Source organism: Mytilinidion resinicola (genome assembly GCF_010093595.1).
Source record: "Mytilinidion resinicola strain CBS 304.34 unplaced genomic scaffold BDZ99scaffold_25, whole genome shotgun sequence".
NCBI classification, from domain to species: domain Eukaryota; kingdom Fungi; phylum Ascomycota; class Dothideomycetes; order Mytilinidiales; family Mytilinidiaceae; genus Mytilinidion; species Mytilinidion resinicola.
The window spans coordinates 545232-566891 of NW_022985461.1; the positions used below are offsets into that span (position 1 = coordinate 545232).

At 51.9% G+C, this 21660-nt stretch overlaps 8 protein-coding genes across 8 annotated transcripts; 5 read left to right on the forward strand and 3 right to left on the reverse strand.

Annotated features, from left to right (window-relative positions):
- Positions 1–30: 30 nt before the first annotated feature.
- BDZ99DRAFT_575923 (amidase signature enzyme) lies at positions 31–1815 on the reverse strand (the record flags this gene model as incomplete). The annotated part of the gene is made up of 5 exons (XM_033728518.1): positions 1693–1815; positions 1622–1640; positions 1339–1564; positions 939–1275; positions 31–879 (listed from the first exon to the last, which is right to left on the reverse strand). The coding sequence occupies exons 1-5, from the start codon at positions 1750–1752 to the stop codon at positions 31–33; spliced, it is 1491 nt and encodes a 496-aa protein (XP_033570832.1). The 5' UTR covers positions 1753–1815.
- Positions 1816–2263: 448 nt separating this feature from the next.
- BDZ99DRAFT_164528 (beta ketoadipyl CoA thiolase, TH2) lies at positions 2264–3954 on the forward strand. The gene is made up of 3 exons (XM_033712895.1): positions 2264–2499; positions 2555–3570; positions 3631–3954. The coding sequence occupies exons 1-3, from the start codon at positions 2353–2355 to the stop codon at positions 3647–3649; spliced, it is 1182 nt and encodes a 393-aa protein (XP_033570833.1). The 5' UTR covers positions 2264–2352; the 3' UTR covers positions 3650–3954.
- Positions 3955–4230: 276 nt separating this feature from the next.
- Positions 4231–5946, reverse strand: BDZ99DRAFT_164517 (succinyl-CoA ligase-like protein subunit beta). Its single transcript, XM_033712894.1, has 4 exons — positions 5829–5946; positions 5655–5735; positions 5427–5599; positions 4231–5377 (listed from the first exon to the last, which is right to left on the reverse strand). Exons 1-4 carry the CDS (start codon positions 5880–5882, stop codon positions 4357–4359), a joined length of 1329 nt encoding a protein of 442 aa, XP_033570834.1. The 5' UTR covers positions 5883–5946; the 3' UTR covers positions 4231–4356.
- A 100-nt stretch (positions 5947–6046) lies between these two features.
- BDZ99DRAFT_575926 (uncharacterized protein) lies at positions 6047–7043 on the forward strand. The gene is made up of 2 exons (XM_033728519.1): positions 6047–6312; positions 6365–7043. The coding sequence occupies exons 1-2, from the start codon at positions 6131–6133 to the stop codon at positions 6957–6959; spliced, it is 777 nt and encodes a 258-aa protein (XP_033570835.1). The 5' UTR covers positions 6047–6130; the 3' UTR covers positions 6960–7043.
- Positions 7044–7266: 223 nt separating this feature from the next.
- Positions 7267–9778, forward strand: BDZ99DRAFT_164571 (uncharacterized protein). The gene is made up of 5 exons (XM_033712896.1): positions 7267–7513; positions 7571–7870; positions 7922–8785; positions 8843–9335; positions 9467–9778. The coding sequence occupies exons 1-5, from the start codon at positions 7404–7406 to the stop codon at positions 9653–9655; spliced, it is 1956 nt and encodes a 651-aa protein (XP_033570836.1). The 5' UTR covers positions 7267–7403; the 3' UTR covers positions 9656–9778.
- Positions 9779–12901: 3123 nt separating this feature from the next.
- On the reverse strand, positions 12902–13961 carry BDZ99DRAFT_398943 (histone deposition protein Asf1; the record flags this gene model as incomplete). The annotated part of the gene is made up of 4 exons (XM_033716103.1): positions 12902–13301; positions 13383–13691; positions 13766–13805; positions 13853–13961. 4 exons carry the CDS (start codon positions 13959–13961, stop codon positions 12902–12904), a joined length of 858 nt encoding a protein of 285 aa, XP_033570837.1.
- A 2806-nt stretch (positions 13962–16767) lies between these two features.
- Positions 16768–20363, forward strand: BDZ99DRAFT_164639 (uncharacterized protein). The gene is made up of 4 exons (XM_033712897.1): positions 16768–16856; positions 16995–17128; positions 17190–19920; positions 19983–20363. Exons 2-4 carry the CDS (start codon positions 17016–17018, stop codon positions 19992–19994), a joined length of 2856 nt encoding a protein of 951 aa, XP_033570838.1. The 5' UTR covers positions 16768–16856; positions 16995–17015; the 3' UTR covers positions 19995–20363.
- Position 20364: 1 nt separating this feature from the next.
- On the forward strand, positions 20365–21594 carry BDZ99DRAFT_164640 (TBPIP-domain-containing protein). Its single transcript, XM_033712898.1, has 7 exons — positions 20365–20509; positions 20573–20582; positions 20659–20671; positions 20726–20768; positions 20836–20898; positions 20985–21013; positions 21092–21594. The coding sequence occupies exons 1-7, from the start codon at positions 20437–20439 to the stop codon at positions 21500–21502; spliced, it is 642 nt and encodes a 213-aa protein (XP_033570839.1). The 5' UTR covers positions 20365–20436; the 3' UTR covers positions 21503–21594.
- The last annotated feature ends 66 nt before the right edge of the window (positions 21595–21660 follow it).

The window sequence follows — 21660 nt, forward strand, 5'->3', positions numbered from 1 at the left end:
TCGGAAATCGCGTACGGTACATTTGGGGCTTCATCGATCAGATCTCCCCTCGGATTTTTTAGTGACAGGGGTGCCCGGTGGTAGGAATCCCATTGGAACAGTGATAGTCAAATGCCCAGCGAATCCTGGGATATCCGAACAGATGACAGATGGAAGAATGAGGGCATCAGCTGTGACTGCCTCCAACGCCCCATCAATGCCGCCCTCGGCTCCCAAGTACTTCATCTGCTTCGAAGCGGCCGCAACCTCGGGTGAATTGAAGCGAAGAGCCTTCTCGACGTTCTCGAAAACTGCAATATTGTGCGATGGATATTCTTCCAGAGGGTTTGGCTTTGTACATTCAATCATATCCTTAATGCTATGGATGTTTTTGGGATTGATGGATAGTTCTTTGAAGAATTTTGCTATATCTAATCCGTACTCGGAAGGTCCGTAGATGGCTTGTGGTGCCTTGCTGTACACATCGTCGTACGCTGGATAATTGGCATTTTCCACAATAGTTGCTCCGTTCTTCTGCATTAACAGAGCTGCGTCTCCGAAAGCCTTCATGATTGCGGCCATGTTGATGTTGACTCCGATGGGATTATTCAGGCCGTTTCTAGGGATTCCGATCCGAGCATTGCGTAGAGCATTTCGATTACAAGACTTTGCGTAGTCAGGCATCTTCTTGAACGGAACCAATTTTGTTACTGTATCGAGCTTGCTCTTCCCAGCCATAAAAGTTAAAAGGATTGCAGTATCCTTGATGGTCGAGGTCATCGGGCCTACAGCACGTCGAGATTTTGCGACGATAACATTGTCTTTCGCCACTGGCTCAGCAGTAGGCTTGATGCTCACGATGTTGCTTTCCATGGCTGGATATGTAATACTCCCTACCGTCTACGTCGAAAGGTCAGTTCTCAAAGCATAGAGGCGACGGGGGCTCTCGATACTCTGACCTCAACGCCGATCGTGGCGACTGCTAACCCCATAGCCATGGCCGTAGCAGAACCACTAGAGCTCCTACACAGATCCTGCTGGAGGGTGTAAACCCCGTATGCTTGACCGCCCCATGAGCTCCAGCCATTTGAAGCGTTGTCAGCAGACGATCGTCCGTTGTCCCACTGAGACATGTTGGACTTTTCAAGAATGATGGCTCTAGCTTGTCGAAGTCTGACAGTCATAGATGCCTCATTCTTCGTTTTGGCACCTGCGAGACAGTAAGAACCGGCCGTGTTGTTCATGCCATGTGCGCTGATTGAGTCCTTGACAAGGATCGGAATTCCATGAAGAAGACTTTCGAATTGCATTGATTAGCGCGTACTCGAATTTTTAAGACTTGAATGGGATGAAACGCACCTCTTTGGGCCAGAGACCTCTCTCTCGCGGTCCAGAGCTCGGGCAATGCCAAGGGCATCTGGGTTGATCTCAACGACTGCGTGTGTCCGATCATTAACTTCAGCAATTCTGACAAGAAATGTGCGAACGAGGTCTTCTGATGTATAAGAGCCGTTGGCCAGACACTTCTGGAAAGTCTCAATTGAAGATCCTCGAATTGGATGGTACGACGGTGGTGTTGGATGTGCTACTCATGGAACGAGTTATTAATATGAACCGACGAAAATGGACGTTGACTACTAACACCAAAACCCGAACCCGAACTACATTAGAATCAGAGCGCACAGAGTGAGAAGTGACCACTTCACAGAGAACAGCTTGATCCGTGACATTTTTCTGGAGAATGTAACGTGTCTCTTCGGGGGTGAAAATCATGGTCGTTTCGATCGTGAAAGTAGTCAAGGTTAGGTAGGATATTGTCAAAGCGTCTATAGCTACTCCGTACGTATGTGGCACAAATTATGCACGGCCTAACCCTAGCCAAGGCACAATCTTCTTCACCAACTGTGACAAAAGTAAAGGAATGTAGAAGCAGGAAGGCTACACGTGTTCCTACCCAATATGGTGTATTCATCGCTATCCCCTTCAAGTAACTCTGAAATGCATATCGAGCATATCACATAAGAAACCGAGGGTTTGAAAGTTACATGCTTGCATGTTGACATTTGATTGACTTTGTAAGCTTGAATCATGTGACTATCCCTTCAATGGGTGATCGTTTATCCGCCCTACTAACGGAAAGTCCCGAGGCGTCAAATGCCTGTTCCTGTTGCCGGCCATGCTTCTCCACATCGTAACCCCGGAGCTAGGTAAATGCCAGGACCCTCAATTCTTCGAGTCGCCATGGCCACTTCTTCCGTGGCGATTCCTGGTTGGAAACCTGGTGACTGAGCCTCTTTTCCTTTGCCCTTTTTCTACAGCATTTCCCTTGAATTTTCTCCATTTCAAGCTTCATAGCCATATAGAACCGCCACAATGGCCTCCTTCATCCAAAAAGGCGCAAAGAACATCCTCCAAAAGAGCCCCCACGACGTCGTCTTCCTCTCCGCCCTCCGAACACCCGTAACGCGAGCAAAGAAAGGCGGACTCCGAGATGCTTACGACCACGAGCTCCTCGCCGCCGTAACCACCCCAAACCTCCCCCATACCCTCAGCACCCCTAACATGCTCCCTCCAGGTCCTCAAAGCAACCCTAACCGCCAACCCCACCCTCGATCCCTCCAAAATCAACGACATCTGCATCGGCACCGTCCTCTCCGAGCTCGGCGGCTCCAAAGCCGGCCGCATGGCCGCCGCCCACATCGGCATCCCCACGACCACGTCCTTCCACACGCTCAACCGCGCGTGCGCCTCGGGCCTCAGCGCCGTCACGACCGTCGCGCACGCCATCGCCGTCGGCAGCATCACCGTCGGCATCGGCGGCGGCATGGAGAGCATGACACGCAACTACGGCTCGCGCGCGATCCCCACGCAACTCTGGAGCGATCTGAAAGACAGCCCGGTGAGAGATGCAAGGGACTGCATCATGAACATGGGCCTCACGGCCGAGAACGTGGCGGAGCGGTACGGCGTGAACCGCGCGGACCAGGATGCGTTTGCGGCGCGCAGCCAGCAGAAGGCCGCGCGCGCACAACAAGAGGGGTTCTTCGACAAGGAGATCGTGCCGGTGACGACGCGGTGGGTGCCGGACCCCGCCGTGCCGGAGGCGCAGGAGAGCATTACGGTCTCGAAGGACGACGGGATCAGGCCGACGACGACGGCGGAGAAGCTGGGGGCCATGAAGCCCGCGTTTAAGGAGGACGGGACCAGCACGGCGGGGAATAGCTCGCAGGTATCTGATGGCGCGGCGGCGGCGCTGATGATGCGGCGGAGTACGGCGCAGGAGCTGGGCTTGTCGGGGTCGATTATTGGGAAGTGGGCGGGCTCGCAGGTGGCCGGGTGCAGGCCGGATGAGATGGGGGTGGGGCCTGCGGTGGCGATTCCGAAGCTGCTGGAGTACACGGGCGTGGCGAAGGAGGAGATTGGGATTTGGGAGATCAATGAGGCGTTTGCGAGTCAGGCACTATATTGCATCCGGGAATTGGGGTTGGATGAGGAGAAGATTAATCCGAAGGGGGGAGCGATTGCGTTGGGGCATCCGCTGGGTGCGACGGGTGGGAGGATGCTGGCGACGCTGTTGCATGAGATGGAGAGGCAGACGGAGGAGCTGGGGGTGATTAGTATGTGTATTGGGACGGGGATGGGGATGGCGAGCTTGATTGTGAGGGAGTAGATTGGAGCATATTCATTGATAGCATATTTGCCATAGATCTGATTTCTACAGTCAATTCTGTAGTAAGAAGTGACTACCACACGTGCCCCACTGCGCCGACGCTGCGTCTATGAAAACCTATTTCACACGGTTAGATCTGTAACTCTTTGTAACATATCCGAGCAATACGTGTCTTGGGTGTTTTGACCCGTTCTCATAGGCCTCCGCGGTCAGAAGTGTTGCAAAGAGTCACAGATCTAACCGTGTAGAAAGATTTTTGTTAGACGCGACGTCTACGCGGTGCGGTACAACTAGTGTATGAGGTAGCGGCACTCTATTGCAAATATTCACGGATCTAACCGCTTGAATTCTTTTCAGTAGGTAGGGCGTAGAGTTAGCGTGGGAGGGACCTCCTGACGACATCACATCACGAATTCCACACGCGCACAGATGCTTGACAAGATGTACGATCCACATAACCCGCTCTTCATGCTTCTACCCTAAATACATACGCACGCAGAGCAAAAGCGCAAGTAGCCGGAGATCGGCCACGGGAAAGCAGCCAAAAATTGGAGGCTACAGTAATACAAAACCACAACGCGTGTTCCAGGGGAAAGCGGTATGACAGACGATAGACCGGCCATTGCTTCCTACAAGCCTCATATACCGGTACCCACAATCATTACGGGAAAGGGGCGGAACGCTAGGAGCAGGAGAAAAAGGGTCATTTAGATACCGAGGGTGAACTCAACGCCAACGTCAATGTCGCGGGCCATCTTCACGACCTTTGAAAATTGGACCGACTTTTCGGCTGCGGTTTGGAGGTCGTCGATGGAGAAGATCTTGAGACCGGACTCGTTGATCAGTTTGTGTGCGGCTTCCATGTTGGTTCCTTGTAGTCGTGCAATGACCGGTGTCCGTAGGTGCATGCTCTCAACGACGCTGATGAGGCCCTTGGCAATATCATCGCACCTGACAATGCCGCCGAAGATGTTCACAAAGATGGCCGTGACCTTGGGATCGCTGGTGATGAGGTCGAAAGCCTGCTTGATAGCCTTCGGGGTCGCTCCGCCGCCCACGTCCAAGAAGTTAGCGGGGGCGCCGCCGTTCAGTTTGATGATATCCATGGTAGCCATGGCCAAACCGGCACCGTTGACCAAGCATCCGATATCACCATCGAGCTTGATGAAGTTGAGACCGGATTCACCGGCCTTGACCTCATCAGCATCCTCTTGGGAGATGTCGCGCCAGCTGAAGATCTCCTTCTGGCGGAACTCCGCGTTGTCGTCGAAGCCGAGCTTGGCGTCCATACAGAGGACCTGGTGGTCGCTGGTCTCAGAAAGAGGATTGATCTCGATCTGGGTAGCATCGCGCTCGTTGAAGACCTTGTATAGCTTCTGGATGGTGTCCTTAGCGTCCTCTATGCACTGCTCGGAGAAACCAAGTTCGGTAGCAATATTTCGCGCCATCTCGTCCGTAACGCCAATGTGGATATCAACTGGGGTTGTGATGATGGCCTCTGGGTGGTCCTTTGCGACAGTCTCGATGTCCATGCCACCTTGCGACGAAGCGACAATAACGGGGCCTTGGGTTGCGCGGTCCATGAGGATAGCTAGGTAGAACTCCCGCCGGGCAAACTTCCGCTCTACGACGTATACTGCATTGCAAGGGCGGCCTCCAGCTCCTGTCTGCTTAGTGATGAGCTTGTGGCCGATCATCTGGTCGGCGAGGATGCCAGCTTCTCGAGGTCTGCAGTATTGTCAGATCCATATACCATGCATAGATATTGGCAGCGTACGAGTAGACGACTCTGACACCGCCTTTGAAGCCATTGTCGAATGTGCCCTTTCCTCGACCTCCTGCCAACACCTGTGCCTTTATAACAATATCGTCACCTCCTATGTTCTTCGCGATCTTCTCAGCACCCTCTCCCGTGGTAGCTACGTCGCCAGCCGGGACGCCAATGCCATACTATATCCCTCGTTAGTGACGGGTTCGGTTCTGGATAACGAGAGGGATCGCATACCGTCTCTAGTAGCTTTGCAGACCTGTATTCATGTATCGAGAGGGCCCTGCTTTGTTGGAACACCGCACTCCTCAATGGCGTCTTCGATCAAAATATTAGCACCGATTTATGGGTATATCGCGGGCCTGCGTAAGAGGCGTCGGGGGCGCTGGGGGTCTCGAAGGAGGTACCTACAGTCGCAGCGCGCACAGCGCTGGCTGCCGGTCGGCAACGGGCAAGCTTATACATCGCCAACTACGTATATGAACGAGACGGAGGGCAGGTGGTGGAGGGAGGGCTGGATAGGTGGCTGTAGGTCCTGTCGCGGCTATCTTTGCGGAGGTGTGAGGTTGGCCAAAGCTAGTGGCCTCTCATTGGCCGAGCGAATTTTGCAGGCTCTCAGTCTCCGAGGTCTGCTTTCGTCGACGGAGAACCACGGCGAGATTCAGCTATTTGACACACTGCTGCCCAACCTTCCCTCCTCTCCGGGCCTCAAGATGCCCGCCGTGCCGAGCGAGGCAGATGTCGTGTACAATCGGATGGCCGTGGTGCACGCGAAGCACCAGAGGCTGATTGCATCATGGCTGCCGCCGAAAACCCCCGAGGAGCTTGCCAATGCGAAGTCTGAGGAAGAGCTAGAGAGGGAGGAGAAGGCTATTTTTGCTGCGGTGCCTGAGGTGTATGTTCAATGCCCATGTAGCTTAGCTATTCGCTATACTAATTATATACAGGCTTGGTGTAGGAGCACCAATCCCGAAAGACATCGCCGATGGAAGCTTCAAGCGCAAAAATCTTTCCTCGAACGACAAATTACTCACGCAATTACTCGGGAACAAAGCCGCAAAGGCTCATTTGAAGTCTAAACAAGCATCTAAGCATGCGGCCCCCACTCAGAAGCTTACCAGCAAACCCGTGAAAGGTCTACCCCGCCAGGAAGACAGCGAGGATGAGGAGGAAGGGAGATCTTCTATGTTCAAATCAAAGCGACACAAACCTCGAAAGGTTATACCAGAAGACGACTCAGATCTTGGGGAGGATAGTCGAAGGAAGGATCTTGTCAAGTCATCGAAACCAGATCAGCCTACCAAAACACCCGGCAATCAGGGCTCTACCGCGCCTAGCATAAGCAAGAAGCGAACAAGGGATGTAGATGATGAGGCCCAACGGGATAGCGACGACGAGATTAGCAAAATAAAGGGCACGAAGAAGTCGTCTCCACCGATACTCGAGGGAAAGCAGGACAAGAAAAGCACCAACTACCTAGACGAGGTTTTGTCGGAGCGAAAGAAAAAGAAGAAGAAAAAGCAGAAAAAGATTGACATTTAGACTTAGTGCTAATCAAGATATTCAAAGCCCATCTCATTTGGGACTTCATGCGCAATATAAAAACCGCTTTACCCTCGTCAGATTATCCCCACACTCTAATTTTCTCAACTATTACAGTTTCTAGTCCCTAAATCATTCCCTGCAATGGTTTATCACTTTCCGGAACAGTGAAGTCTTAAAATAGTTCATTCCCGAGGTTTTGCGAAGACCTCAAAGCCAAGGCTCAGCCTCACAGCCATTCCGGAATAGGCGGAGTTAGTTTGAATTAGGCGATTGGCTCCCTGCTCAAAAGCAAATACGTGGGCACATGCGTTACACGACATGAGGCTGAGGTCTAGGTAGCCACGTAGCTAGATTCCTTGCAGAGCCCGAACACAAGCTGGAGCCCATCGCGACGTATTATTCCTTGATCCTACGGCCTGCTCACCTATCGAAAAATTCGCGATGAGCTTCGGCTACAGTGTAGGTGATTTCGTTATTCTGATCCAGCTTGCCGACAAGACTCGGCGGCAATTTTTGGATGCACCAGACGAATTCAAAGCGATTTCAGACATGTGAGTGGATCATTCGATGCAGTTACGTCCGTACACTAACGTAAGGGGTATTACTAGTGTAAAAAGCCTTTCTCCAATATTGAGAGAGATTGAAGACGTCTGGCTCATTCGGGATCTCAACCTCAAGCAGCTGAATGACCTACGCGACATAGCACAGAGCTGTGAAGATGCCCTTGGCAGGCTCAACGAAAAGCTGGAGCGATACCAGGAGCTGGATAGCCACCCAAAAGAACTTGGAGGGAAGGTACACAAAGCATGGAAGAGATTCCGCTGGAACCCAGAAGAAATCAAAAAGTTGCAGGATGATATTATTGTACATGTCAACCTCTTGGATGCGTTCCATGGGAAACTCTTTGGGTACGCACCACCTCCCATCTACAGTGTCTCCAGCTGAGACCACCTTATCAGTCAAGTCACGCTGGCAATCGAAGACGGCGTTGACAGGCTTCATCGCCGCCAGGACGACAGAGAACATCAGGAAATGCTCGACTGGCTTACTCCTATCGACTTTGCCCCTCAGCAGAACGAGATTATCCATAGGCGCCAGGGAGAGACAGGACTATGGCTATTGCAGTCCAACGAGTTTCGCAGCTGGATCAACCAACAATCGCAGATACTCTTTTGCCCGGGTATACCGGGAGCTGGAAAGACTATGATGTCTGCGATTGTTGTGGACTATCTCATGGCAAAATATCGGGATGACCCAAGTGTTGGAATTGCCTACGTATTCTGCAACTATCAGTCGCAACACGAACAGACGCCCGTGGCCATCCTTTCAAGCCTTTTAAAACAGCTGGCTTCAGCAAGGCCAGCACTACCCGACGCGATAAAAGGGCTCAACAAGCCCTTCAACCCTAAAGCTGAGCGCCCGCCCCTTGATGAAATCGTAAAAGCATTGCGAGCGACACTCAAGTTGCACAGCAAAGTTTTCATTGTCATTGACGCCTTGGACGAGTATCGCGTGGCGACTGGGGATGGAACAGACGAGGACGAAAACTATGCTGCTAACAAAGAAGCCCTTGGAAAGCTCTTATCTGAACTGTTCCAACTTCGAACTGAAATCCAAGTCAGCCTCTTCGCGACATCTCGGTTTGAGACTGATATCACTTCGCGGTTTGAAGGCTGTGTATCTAAAGAGATCCGCGCTCATGATCATGATATCCTCAAATACATTGACAGTCGGATGCCAAAGCTTTTGCGGTCACAGATCTCCAAGCACTCACAACTCCAAGAGAAGATTAGGAACGAAATTTTGAATAGTGTTGACGGAATGTGAGTCCCTCTTTCAATTGGTCCCTATTCTGAGCGGTCTTAACTCAGGAGATTTAGGTTCCTCCTAGCTCGATTGCACATGGATTCTCTCATGAGTCAACCCACAGTTGGGCATATCAACCGAGCTCTGGTCGACCTACCTCGTGGGCAAAAAGGCCTAGATAAGACGTACGACAAAGCAGTAGAGAGGGTTGATGAGCAGCCGGAAGCCTCTCGACGGCTTGCTAGAAACATCCTGTCTTGGGTAAGCCATGCGCGGAGAGTGCTCTCTGTCAGAGAACTACAACATGCCCTGGCTGTACATCCAGACATGGCCGACCCCGACGAAGACTTCCTTCCTGATGTCGAAATCCTCGGCTCAATATGTGCCGGACTGGTTCGAGTGGACACTGGCAGCGATACTGTTCAGTTGGTTCATAAGACTACGGAAGAATATTTCAAACGCAAAGCGATTCTTCCAAACGCAGAAAAAGAAATTACAGTAGCTTGCGTTACTTATTTATCGTTTGATGCTTTAGGATCGTTCGCCCGCTCACAAGGAGAACGCTGGGTACGTGAAGAGCTTTTCCCACTTTTCGCTTATGCATCGGACTATTGGGGACATCACGCAGCTCGTGCAGCGTCACAAGAAGTAGATCAGATCGTTCTTGATTTTCTTGAAAAAGAACCTAACGTCACAAGTTTGTGGCAATACATGATGTTCAGGTACGACTACGAAAAACGACAGAATGTATCCCTGGCCTTGCATCTTGCCGTATTCTTCGGTTTGGAGAGTATAACAGCCGCTCTGCTCGCAAAAGGCTTACCACCAGACTCCCTCGATACAGCAGGACGAAATCCACTGTCGTTTGCCGCACAAGAAGGCCATGAAGGAGTTTTGAGCTTATTGCTTGCAAAGGGCTCACAACCAGACTTGACCGATAATTTTGGAGGAACTCCACTATTGTATGCCGCGAAATGCGGCCACGAAGGACTCGTGAGCTTACTGCTTGCAAAAGGCACACCGACAGACTCGTCCGATTACTTGCATCGAACCCCGCTATCTTATGCCGCAGAACGAGGCCATGAAGGAATTGTGACCTTACTGCTTGCAAAAAGCTCACTATCAGATTCGCTTAATTCAACGGATCGAACCCCACTGTCGTATGCCGCAGAAGGAGGCCACGAAGAGATTGTAAACTTATTGCTTGTGAATGGCTCACCGCTAGACTCGCTCGATACACGTGAACGAACTCCAATATCATATGCCGCAGAACAAGGCCACGAAGGAATAGTGAGCTTACTGCTTGCAAACGGCTCACCAGTAGACTCGCCCGATCACGATAGACGAACTCCACTATCATATGCCGCAAGACGAGGCTATAAAGGAATTGTGAGCCTATTGCTTGGAAAAGGCTCATCGCCAGACTCGCCCGATTTACGTGGACGAACTCCACTATCATATGCCGCACAACAAGGCCACAAAGGAATTGTGAGCTTACTGCTGGCAAAAGGCTCATCGCCAGACTCGCCCGATCACGATGGACAAACTCCACTGTCGTATGCCGCACAGGAAGGGCACGAAGGAATTGTGAGCTTACTGCTGGCAAAAGGCTCATCGCCAGACTCGCCCGATCACGATGGACGAACTCCACTGTCGTATGCCGCAAAATCAGGCCACGAGGGCATTGTGAGGAGCTTGCTGCTTGCAAAAGGCTCATCGCCAGACTCGCCCGATTTACGTGGACGAACTCCACTATCATATGCCGCAGAATCAGGCCACGAGGGCATTGTGAGGAGCTTGCTGCTTGCAAAAGGCTCACCGCCAAACTCGCCCGATTTACGTGGACGAACTCCGCTATCATATGCTGCAGAACGAGGTCACGAAGGAATTGTGACCTTACTGCTTGTAAAAGGCTCACTACCAGATTCGCTTAATTCAACGGATCGAACCCCACTGTCGTATACCGCAGAAGGAGGCCACGAAGAGATTGTAAGCTTATTGCTTGTGAATGGCTCACCGCTAGACTTGCTTGATACACATGAACGAACTCCAATATTATATGCCGCAGAACAAGGCCACGAAGGAATAGTGAGCATACTACTTGCAAAAGGCTCAGCGCCAGACTTGCCCGATTTTCTTAGACGAACTCCACTGTCGTATGCCGCACAAGAAGGCGACGAAGGAATCGTGAGGCTACTGCTTGCGAACGACACTGTGAACCCAGATTCCCGAGCTTGTGGCAAGACACCGATGGAGTATGCGGCCGAGAGGAAGCATGAGACCATAGTGAAAATGCTTCTCGAGAAAAGACGTTTGGATGACAGTATGAAGAACAAAGTTGTGAATAAATTGCTAGGGAAAGCTGCCGAAAAAGGGCAGGAGGGGCTGTTAAAGCTCTTCGCTGCACATGGCGTGTCTCCCCTCCAGCAACTCACACCATGCCCAGAAAACGACGCTGAAAAAACAATAGAGCACGGCCTCCAGCAGGGTTTGACAAATGAGTCCTTACTTCGTCAAGCGGCCAAGGATGGTGATATTCAGGTTGTTCGTTCGTGCAATTCTATGGCTCGGGACCAGTATTAACATTGATCAATTCGACGACGGTAAGGAGGAAGACGAAGGCTCCCTCAGCTATTCTCGGTCATATCACAGATCACAGACACCCCTTCATTTAGCAGCACGCAACGGGCACGCAGCAATAGTACAGCTGCTGCTAGAGCACGGAGCTAACATTGGCATGCAGTATATGAAGTATTGAAGTTCGAGTTGAGAAGTCCCCTGTCAGCTATACAAATCCTACCACGAGGGGCACTGCTCTACATCTGGCAGCCCGAAATGGGCATAAAGCATTGGTGAACTTCCTCTTGGAACAAGGCGCACGTGTTAGAGCCGTTCACAAAACTAGTTCTATCGAGCACACGATACACCAGCTTCGAGCCCTTCGACTTCGACATCTACATGAAGGTACCAGTGATCTATCCGGACTGGAGCTGGAGGAGGCACCATCAAATGGTCTAGAGCTTCATAGATTTTCCTCCGAAATCCAGTGGATGTGTAAGACGTGACCAGATCTTTTAGTAAATTTTGCGACACGCTCGAAACCGCGCAGTACGCTCTCGGCGCACACTTTTCCGGCTCCCGCAGAACTCGGAATCTACGTAGATCTCTGTACGCGAAGCTTGTAATGCTAGATACCCTTTGTATTTACACTATAAACACGCTGATTATAGGCCTTGTATACACTTGCCTAGCACGCTTTCGGTTCTCTAATACGTAATCAAAGCCTGAAAGCGACAGTTTTGACAAGCCTAGTAGCTCTCTAAGCAACCTCACACGGAGTCAGAATACACTGCCTCTTTAGGTTCAACGGAGCCACGGAGCACTCGTGCGAACTCTGTTCTAAGAATTCTCTATTATGCTCAAGCATGCACTTGCTTATGTACGCTAGCCTAGCACCGGTTGAGTTCTTCTGGTATATTATAAAAATTGGTACATTGATATTTTGGACGCGCCTCATAGCTTTTTAAGACACCTCAAACGGTATCAGAATAGAAATGCTGAGCCTGCCAGTATTACGTAAGTGCCTTGGTGGAAGCGCAGCTAGTTAGGCAAAACAGTGTACGATGAGAGTGTACTGCCCTGAGACGGCTCGGCTCGAAACGGTTGATTTATACTTCGTCGCCCTTCTTGCAACGGCATCGAAGGCGACGTAGACGTGGATATAGACGGCAAGGAAGCAGCGAAGGAAGTGCATGGTATCGTAACCCAGAGTGTATTCGCTATCCAACCCATAGCACTAGCAGCCCCACGCCCTCGCAGCCCAATGCCGCCAGTAGAGTAAGACAAAGCACGCTCAAGTAAGGAAATAGAGCGCTAGCGATCCAAAAGATAGCTGCATAATAAATAGCAGGCCTCGGAATGGATCATGAACTAGGAGGCCTTCGATCCACTTCATCCAAGGGGCCGAAAGCCGCCTCATGAAGCGCTATAAGGCTTTGGTGATTTTGAAAGACACGCAAGGGATCGGCATTAATAGCTAGATCAAGTCGAGCAATTGTAGAAGCAACCATCTCAGGAGTCAGAGTCTGCTATCCCGTTAGCTACGTTGTCTCAACACGCGAAAAGATGCACGTTTAGTGCACCATTACATCCGCGTGCTGCTGTGGTTGCGGCGCCGCTCCGTTTGCGGGCGGGTCCTCAGCTTTGGCACCGTCCTCGTCTATCTCCATGTCCTCGTCGCCTTCACCTTCTTCCTCGCCCTCCTCCTCGTCGTCATCCTCGGAGCTCTCGCCCAGGTCCTCGCTGCCGGCGTCGGACTCGGCGTCGTCTTCCTTTACGGGTCCAGCAGTATCGTCGGCGCCAGCCATCTCTTCGTCTCCATCGCCAGTGCCTATGGTGGCGCCTTCAGCGATCTCGATGAGCTCTTCTTCCTCCTCCGCTTCTTCGGCACCGTATTTGTCGCCGTCGGCTTCGACGGCATCGGCTTCGGGCTGGTCTGGGGGGAACTCTGGGGGTGCGGATTCTTCAGAGTCCCTGTGTAGATCGGTTAGCATTGTGTCCATTCGCTTCAATTGACTAGTGTCAATTTCCCAGGTAAGAGTTATGCAGACATACCACTTGATAGCGAACCGCGTCACTCTCGGCTTCTCCGCGAGGATGTTGCGCCGCACCTTCTCGATGATGGGCTTGGCCGGGGGCTCAGCGATGAGGGCTTCATCCGTGTACTCGTTGTTGACGTAGTAGCCCACGCGCACGAATTCGCGTCCGTCGTAGCTGCACGAGAGGAGGATGACAGTCACGCCTAGGATCTCGCTGGCGGGGATGCGCGTCAGGCTGGGTGGGTCGGCTTCGAAGATGAATTTGTTGATGCCGATTGGGATGGGACCGACGAGGAGGGAGTCGAGCTCTTGGTCGTATTCAGATCTATAGGGGCATGGTTAGATTATCTTGGCAGATTGAGTGGTATTGGGTTATGGGGGAGAAGTGCGGGCACTTACGAGGTCGCGGAGCCCACGTAGGTCAACTTCCATTCGAGATCTGGAGGGTTAGCAACGCGTAGGATGAGGATAGTGCAGGAGGATTACCTTTTTGCAGCTTCTCCAGACACTCGAATGTGATTTCGAACTCGTAAGACGCGTCGAACGCGGCTGGGTTGTTCTTCACCTCGACGCCGAGGAGCGAGACAACAGACATGTTGGCGGGGTATGCGTGGGTGATGAGCTGCGGTCTAGGAGCTGTTTGTTTGGGGGATGCGAGCTTTAAGTATTGCGAGAGTAGCGGGCAGTATCTGTGCTGGCGAAGGGTGTTTGGGGTTTGGGTTGCGGTAGAGCGGTGGGTGGTCTTGAACTGTTGAAGAAGAGCCGCCGCCGCCCTGCCGCTCTGGAAAGCGCGGTTGCGTGCAGATCACGTGAATGGGCGGGCCTTTCCTGTTTGCTGTTCGGGCTATTGCTTCTCCTTTCTTTTCATCGAAATCCATCCAATGGTATCAATCGAGAAATCTAGAAAACCTCGTCGAGAGGTATATACAGTGCCTCGCCATGGATGCATGTATGTATGTTTACTACGGTCAGAAGTGCCTCAATACATGTGGAATTCTCAGCGTTGATACCCGGACACGTGATGTAAGGAACACGTGATGTATAGGTTTATATACACGTGAAATGTAGATCTATAGTAGGAGGTGTTCCTACTATAGATCTAGTGTAATTGGAGGCCGCACGGGCCTCACCTACGTGTATATAGCCTAGCTAGATTCCTATATAGAATTGACATCTTTTGTCCTCCATTTTTGTTATCACGTGATCGGAATAATCACATACACAGGCGTAAATTTCAAAGCTTATGAGAAGTTTGATTGATTCAGCAGTCGGTGAACCTGCTAGGCCACCTCAGATAGTAGAGTCCTTGCGAGTTTCTCGCCGTAGTTTCCTGCGACTGGTGATTTTGCTAGACCTTTTCCATCGGATGTGCAACTATCAAGTGTCTTCGAGCGAGGCCTTCTTAGCCAGGGCTGTTATCGGTTGTGGTGAATGCATTGCCAAGGATGAGATCTTTTAAATCTAATCTTCATTCTTCACCTCACTTTCGTAGGTCTATTCTCGCTTCCTTCGTCTTCTCCCGGCCTAGCCTAGACGTTTACATCTTCTGCTCCTCTTCCGCTTCCGCTCTTTGAGCAGACCAGAGGACGGCCAACATGGCTTCACAGGGTAGCTGTCCGAGCTCTACTACTCTCCCTAGTTACCTCTTTCAAGCTTACCGCCAGTACAAGTCCGACACGGAAACTATCGCTGGCTGCCTAAGAGGATTCCAATGGATGGCAGGTTAAATCTTGTCCTGAAGGCCTGTCCTGCGTTTGGCCCTGTCGAAGGTCTTGGTGCTGCGGAAGTAAACGCAGTAGAGCGGTCGCATATGGACGGGAAGAGTGTTTCGCGGACTAGGGAGACCGTCGTTGGCCCAGAAAGCGGCGAATACAAACGGGATTGGTTTGTTGTCGACTTGGGAGAGAGTTATGAGCGGGAGAACACTGTCTTCCCGTGTACGTACAAGGGTAAGACCACCTTTAGTCACTTTTACTGAGTATGGTAAAATGTTGCGGGCGCAACTTCGTTGTGATCTTATCAAGTCTTATTCTTGAATGCCTTATTTCGTACCCTTCTTAAATAACTCTTAGTAGGCAATTTAGTTCTGTCCTTCAGCCATGAGGTTCTTCAGAGCATCAAGTAGTTGGTCTTACCCGATGGCACAGAGATAGAGCCGAGCACGAACCCTTTATTTGCCTTTTCGACGCTTCTTAGTGCTTCTGTGACGTTTGTTGCTCGTGGTGCTTTAATGTATTAACAACAACTCGGGCAACAGGTTGAATGCAGCCTTTGTATATCTTGCCAACGGTGTCAGAGGTGGCCTCGGAGGAGTGTATGTACAGGTGTACACAGTTCTACAACAAGACTCTAGGAAGACGCCGGATACGATACTAAAGCTCGCCTATTATGAAGCAGTCTCAGCTTCAACGGATGAGCAGGGGTTATATTTGTAGCAGTTGTTCTGACTGGCGCCTCCAAGTGTCTTATGGATCCCGAAGACTTACGAGAGGCTTATGGTTCCTGGTTACGTGCTTAGGCTGTGGTAAGAGGGAGCAGCCGCTACGGTCAGCACTTTATGTATTCACATTCACTGCCTGCTCTCGTGAAGCCTCCCCAACACCAAGCCCTGTTCCTGAAACAATGTTTTGCAGATCATGGAGCGCAAGGATTGCGTGTTTTCCGGGAGCTGGCCTGAAACAGAAAATAGTCACGTAAGAGATACGCGCGGAGACTTCATTCGGTGGGCACGGGTTCGTGAAGAAGGCACAGCGTTTTGCGCAAACAAAATGCTAGACTGAGCAGAAACTTATGCGAAGAGAGCAATCTCAATGGGTGAGTGATTGCAGTGAAATGCTGTTATTCTCTGCTGTGTGACATTGCAGCCAGTCTCGAAGCTGGGGAAGACAGAGCAAGTGCGGTTGCCCATCTGCAATCTCCTCGTTCACATGGATTCTCAGCTTCTGATACCAAAGCAATGACCGGATTGCTTGTTTCACGCCAGCTCCGCAAAAGGGTTTCGTTTCGTGGGCTGGAAGCTCAGCCTCGTTGGGTGCCGGATGGCGCAGCAGCAGCCTCGAGTCTGTGTGTTGTTCTCAACGGCAGCCCAAGGGGCACATTAATAGTAGAGCCTCCTCTAGGATTCGGAAGGATTGCCAGCAGCAGGATCCCCCTCCCTAACTTTGCACGGATGATCTTAGGTGATACTTCTTAGAGCCTCATTCACCCCGCTACCCCAAACACCATCTGACCGTTTCCAAGACATACCTCGAGGCTGCTTTCAACCTGTCTTAGAAATGAGCATGACCTAACCCTCCAGTCCCTTCTTCACTCTATTACTATCTGTACTGTCCTGTCTGCCCGCCGAGTCCGCCCCCTTCCTGGCCGCGTCTTCATCCGAGCCCAACTCCGCGATCTACTCGAGCTTCTGCAACGCTGCCGGCTTGGCCTCGCGTCTAGCTATTTACACCTCGCGAAGCCCTAACTTCTACCAAGAGTGTCTTGCTAAGAGGTACGTAATTCTTGAGAGATTTCCCTTTCTTGCCTTGTCTCACCCCTCGCCCATGGAGTCACCTCATGCGACGTGGTGTTGCAGCAAACCTCCACCTCGACCCTCGAACCTTTCACACACAACTAACAAGTATTCCAGCAGTCGCTAGACATATCAAGCATGAGCTACAACCAAGGGCAGCCCCAGCTGGGGGCTACCTTCGTGCCCGGCGGCTTCGACGATTACTACATGCCTCAAGCCGGACCTGAACTAATATCCCCGGCTCCTCAGCGGTTGGTACACTCTTGCTCTGTCGCCTGGAAACAATGGAGCTGATCTAGTTGTGGTGGATAGAATAATGCCGGAGGTTCCAGAGAATATGCAGGACAACCTCGCACATCTTGAGCTCGAGGCCAACGGACCTCGCAACTCGATGCCTCCACAACCGCCGCAATCGTATAATGAGCCCCCCGCGAACGCTTTCCCGCAGCGAACCTCAAGTTACCAGAGTGAACAAGCACAAAGCGGGGCACCAGCAGGGCCACCAGGAGGGGGACATTGGCCACAGAGGAACGCCAGTATATCTTCTACCTTCAAACAGCCGCCCGTTGTACCCGTACAACCAATTCAACAGAGTACCGTATCCCACGATTACAACCAATTTGCAATCCCTTCCGACCTGCCCAACTTCTCGCCATTCCCCAAACTCCGAACCCGACTCGCACATGTACCACCCACGGACGACGAGAAGGAGGCTGTGCTGGAAAATGCGCGCGTGCCAGTCTTGAACTCGAATGACCCGGAGATGCAGCTTACTTGGGCCCAGGATGCCCTGGCATATGTGGACGCGTCGCAGCTTCACGAGCAGAGAGTGGCAGCTACCCAGCCGCCAAGACCACATACACCCCAAGTAGAACATCAATTACGCGTGGATGCTATGAACATAGTGGGATTCCTCGCGGACCAACACCACCCTAAAGCCGAGTTCATGAAGGGCATGTGGCTAGAATTTGGCAAATTTGGTATGAGAGTGGATAAGAAAGACGCGTTTAGGTGCTATACCCGTGCGGCGGAAAAGGGCTATTCGCGGGCAGAGTACCGTATGGGCATGCAATTCGAACAGTCGAACGATCCTATCAAAGCTCTCGTACATTACAAGCGAGGCTCGGAAGCTGGAGATTCAGCGTCAAACTACCGCCTCGGAATGATGACACTACTAGGACAACATGGCCAGCCACAGGATTATGCCAGGGGTATCCAGCTCATACGGCAGGCTGCGGCGACAGCGGACGAGAACGCACCTCAGGGTGCCTACGTCCTAGGCATGCTACAAGCGCGAGAGTTACCCCAAATTAACGTGCCGGAAATCTACCTACCGTATGACGAGAAGCTAGCGCGTCAGAACATCGAGAAAGCTGCATACCTTGGATTTGCGAAGGCCCAACTCAAGATGGGCTCTGCATATGAATTATGCACTTTGGGTTGTGAATTCAACCCTACGCTCTCAATGCACTATAACGCGCTTGCTTCCCGGCAGGGCGAGGCGGACGCGGATATGGCTATTAGCAAATGGTTCCTCTGCGGATACGAGAACGATTTCAAGAAGAACGAAGAACTAGCATATGCTTACGCCGAGAGAGCCGCTGCTGCAAATCTGGCCACCGCTCAATTCGCTATGGGCTACTTTAACGAAATCGGCATGGCGACGGAAAAGAATATTCAAAAGGCTACAGAGTGGTATCAGAAGGCTGCAAGTGCTGGTAACAAGGATGCCATTTCAAGACTGGAGGGCATCTCGAAATCACAAACTCTCAACAAGAAAGATCACGAAGATATTGCCATCCAGAAGATCAAATCACAGTATGGCTCAATGCGTGGAGCTCGGCCAGCAAGACTCCAGAAAGCTGCAGCACCGCAGTTGCCATCTATCGTTGACGATAGTCCTTCTGATTACGGATCGGGATCGGACGCTGCCTCGCCCGTAGTTTCTAGACTTCCAGACCGCAACGCAAGTTCTACACCATATCCGATATCTGACCAGCCTCCGGTTGTAGCCGCCAGGGCTTCCACACTAGGCGCACCATCTCCGTACGATAGAGGAAGCACGACGACCCCATACCCCATGGGTGATATGTCTCTTCCAGTGGGCCCTAGGCCGAGTATAGCAGGAGGGTTCGCTCCCGAACTACGGTCGGCTTCGACAGCACCTCCCAACTCTCGACCTATGTCGGCTTTCAGCATCAATCCTAATCTATACGCCGATCGACCCGTCTCTGGTGTTCCACCACGACTGGCTCCATACCAGCAAGGAAATATGGGGCCGATACCATTGCTACCATACACAAGCATGGATAACATGGGTCGGGGAGGAGGCAGAGATCCGCGTGATCAGCGTGCTCAATCTGGTGGATATCCGCCAGACCCGAGGGCATACCGTGGTCCTGGAGGACCGAGTGTGGAACGCCCAGAGCCCTACGGCACACCTCGTCCTGCTGACTATGGAGGGCAGCCATCACGGCCTGATAGCGGATATCAAAGTCCGCCGGACGGTCGAAACAAACTCCAGAAGGCCAGCGGCAATCCTAACAAAGGTGGAAACCCCAACAAGGGGCAACCGACCCTACCTGATATTGGATTTGAGGCACCTCTCGCACCACCACCTCTGGCTCCGAAGCACGGCAAGCTACCTCCACGACAGGAAAGCCTCGCTAATGCTAGATCATCCACTGTACAACCCGGACAGGAACGTTCGGGCTCCGCCCGGCCACTCGACCGACCAAGTACAGCTGCTCCAGGTGGTCGTCCAGGATCACGGCCCAGTTCATCAGGTCGCGAGTCAACGCCGAGACCCCTTCCTAAGAACGACAAGAGCGACCTTCCATCGCAAAGGACCGGTGAGCAGAAGAGACCTAGCGAGCAGCAGAAGCCTAGTGAGGCGAAGAAGCCTGGTGAAGTCTCCAGACCTCCGCCTGCAGCCGCTGCCACTCCTCCCGCTCCGAAGCCAGCTGCTGCGCACCCACCTGGAAAGGGACCAAAGACGTTCGACGAGATGGGTATTAGTCAGCCCGGGAAAGAGAATGAATGCGTAAGCGACCCTTTTGTTACATCCACTGATGAATTCGCGAATCTCATACTAACAAATCTCAGGTTGTCATGTGAGCCAAGAAGGCACATTTACGGCTTTATCTTCTGTTGATGATGCATTGGGCGAGGTGATTGCATAGCGGTGCTCTGGGGTTCCGGATGTTTGAATGAGCTGTGATGATTGTTGATGGCTTTTAATGGATTCCCTATAATACCCTGGGTACATAAACCTACAAAAACGAGCGTGGGTTGTTCTATGGCGAGTTGCAGGACATTGGATCCTTGTAAGTACACTGGTAACGAATAATCATGATTCGAATTATTATACCAGCGTGCAAAGGTGGTAGCGGTGTTGGTGGTGGGAGATGCGCCCCGTGACTTTTAGCCTTGCGGTTTTGGGATAGTCGCCACCATTCAATTTCAACATCCTCTCTTCTCCACATCCCTCCCTCAACCTCCTTTCCTACTTCCTCCAGCATCTTTTCAAGGTCTATTCCACTCTAGAAACAAGAACACCATGGCGCCTCGCAAGGAGAAGACCGAGAAGGTCTCTGGGGATGCTGCTGCCGACACCATCCTGACCTATCTCCGTGCGTCATCTCATCCAGTAGCCAAAGACGTGAGGAAGTTTGACTACTAACAGCGCAATGTAGGCAAACAGAAGTGAGTCTATTATCAGATGTTTCCTTTCTCACAAATCACGCGTCCATGGATGGAGTCTGACGTGTGCTTTTCAAAGCCGCCCGTATTCGGTATGTTCAACCCTTTGCACACATCATAGACAACGATGCTAACAGCAAGACCAGGCTACCGACGTTTCGGCCAATCTACACAACAAAGTGACGAAAGGTTTATTGCTCCAGTCCATGCGGGCTTTCGCTTCTCGCGATCGTAGCTAACGTAGACCTCGCCGCAGCCGCTGCGGCCAAGATCCTCAAAGACCTGCACGAGAAGAAGGAGATTGAAGGACGGGCTTCCGGTACGCTGTATTCTCTTCTCCGTATCATCTCCTGATGCTCCTAGATACGAGTACAGCTCCCGAACCTCTTCGCTAATTCCCAACAGGAAAACAGATTGTCTACCACTGCGTCCAGGTAACAATACACCCGCCCTCAAAAACCTTTGCCTCATCTGCTCTCTCTTGTCGGCCATCTCTGACCTCCCCCGAATAGTCCGTCGATGATGCTGTCACCCCCGAGCACCTCGCCGAAATCGACAACACCATCTCTACTCTCCGCGCCGAAACCACCACCGCGACCGCTTCCGCGAAGACCCTTCGTGCGTCGCTGGCGAGTCTGAACACTACCCTCTCGACCTCGGACCTGCGTTCTTCGATTGCTAAGCTCGAAGCGGAGAGAGAGGACTATGAGACACGGCTTGGCGCGCTGAGGGGTGGGCAGATCAGGCCTGTGAAGAAGGAGGAAAAAGAGAAGGCGGACAGTGAGTGGAAGGTGTGGAAGGGGATTGCTGGGCGCAGGACCAACATTGTGAAGGAGATGTGGAAGACAGTTGAGGAGGTGGGGCAGGGGATGAGTGCAGAGGAGAAAGCCGAGCTGAGGGAGAGACTGGGACTGGATGAGTAGGCGATGGGGAGATGATGGGCAAGGGCGAGAAGTCTGCGTAGAGCTGGCGTGAGTAAGATTTATTCGGTGTCTGAGACGGGCTCACAGTCCCGCCAACATAACGGTCGAACCCCACATCCATTGACCACGATAACCTGCTAGGCGACATCCGGCGTTGT

Excerpts from the sequence above, each read along its gene's own strand:
- BDZ99DRAFT_164528 (XM_033712895.1), top strand. The coding sequence starts at position 2,353 with ATGGCCTCCTTCATCCAAAAAGGCGCAAAGAACATCCTCCAAAAGAGC. Across the intron at positions 2,500-2,554 it reads ACCACGAGCTCCTCGCCGCC|GTCCTCAAAGCAACCCTAAC; the intron begins GTAACCACCCCA and ends TGCTCCCTCCAG.
- BDZ99DRAFT_164517 (XM_033712894.1), bottom strand. The coding sequence starts at position 5,882 with ATGTATAAGCTTGCCCGTTGCCGACCGGCAGCCAGCGCTGTGCGCGCT. Across the intron at positions 5,736-5,828 it reads GCGCTGTGCGCGCTGCGACT|ACGCCATTGAGGAGTGCGGT; the intron begins GTAGGTACCTCC and ends TTTTGATCGAAG. Across the intron at positions 5,600-5,654 it reads CTGCAAAGCTACTAGAGACG|TATGGCATTGGCGTCCCGGC; the intron begins GTATGCGATCCC and ends CGAGGGATATAG.
- BDZ99DRAFT_575926 (XM_033728519.1), top strand. The coding sequence starts at position 6,131 with ATGCCCGCCGTGCCGAGCGAGGCAGATGTCGTGTACAATCGGATGGCC. Across the intron at positions 6,313-6,364 it reads TTTGCTGCGGTGCCTGAGGT|GCTTGGTGTAGGAGCACCAA; the intron begins GTATGTTCAATG and ends AATTATATACAG.
- BDZ99DRAFT_164571 (XM_033712896.1), top strand. The coding sequence starts at position 7,404 with ATGAGCTTCGGCTACAGTGTAGGTGATTTCGTTATTCTGATCCAGCTT. Across the intron at positions 7,871-7,921 it reads TTCCATGGGAAACTCTTTGG|TCAAGTCACGCTGGCAATCG; the intron begins GTACGCACCACC and ends CCACCTTATCAG. Across the intron at positions 9,336-9,466 it reads GCTCACAAGGAGAACGCTGG|TTTGTGGCAATACATGATGT; the intron begins GTACGTGAAGAG and ends TAACGTCACAAG.
- BDZ99DRAFT_164639 (XM_033712897.1), top strand. The coding sequence starts at position 17,016 with ATGAGCTACAACCAAGGGCAGCCCCAGCTGGGGGCTACCTTCGTGCCC. Across the intron at positions 17,129-17,189 it reads ATATCCCCGGCTCCTCAGCG|AATAATGCCGGAGGTTCCAG; the intron begins GTTGGTACACTC and ends TGTGGTGGATAG.
- BDZ99DRAFT_164640 (XM_033712898.1), top strand. The coding sequence starts at position 20,437 with ATGGCGCCTCGCAAGGAGAAGACCGAGAAGGTCTCTGGGGATGCTGCT. Across the intron at positions 20,899-20,984 it reads GATTGAAGGACGGGCTTCCG|GAAAACAGATTGTCTACCAC; the intron begins GTACGCTGTATT and ends AATTCCCAACAG. Across the intron at positions 21,014-21,091 it reads TTGTCTACCACTGCGTCCAG|TCCGTCGATGATGCTGTCAC; the intron begins GTAACAATACAC and ends TCCCCCGAATAG.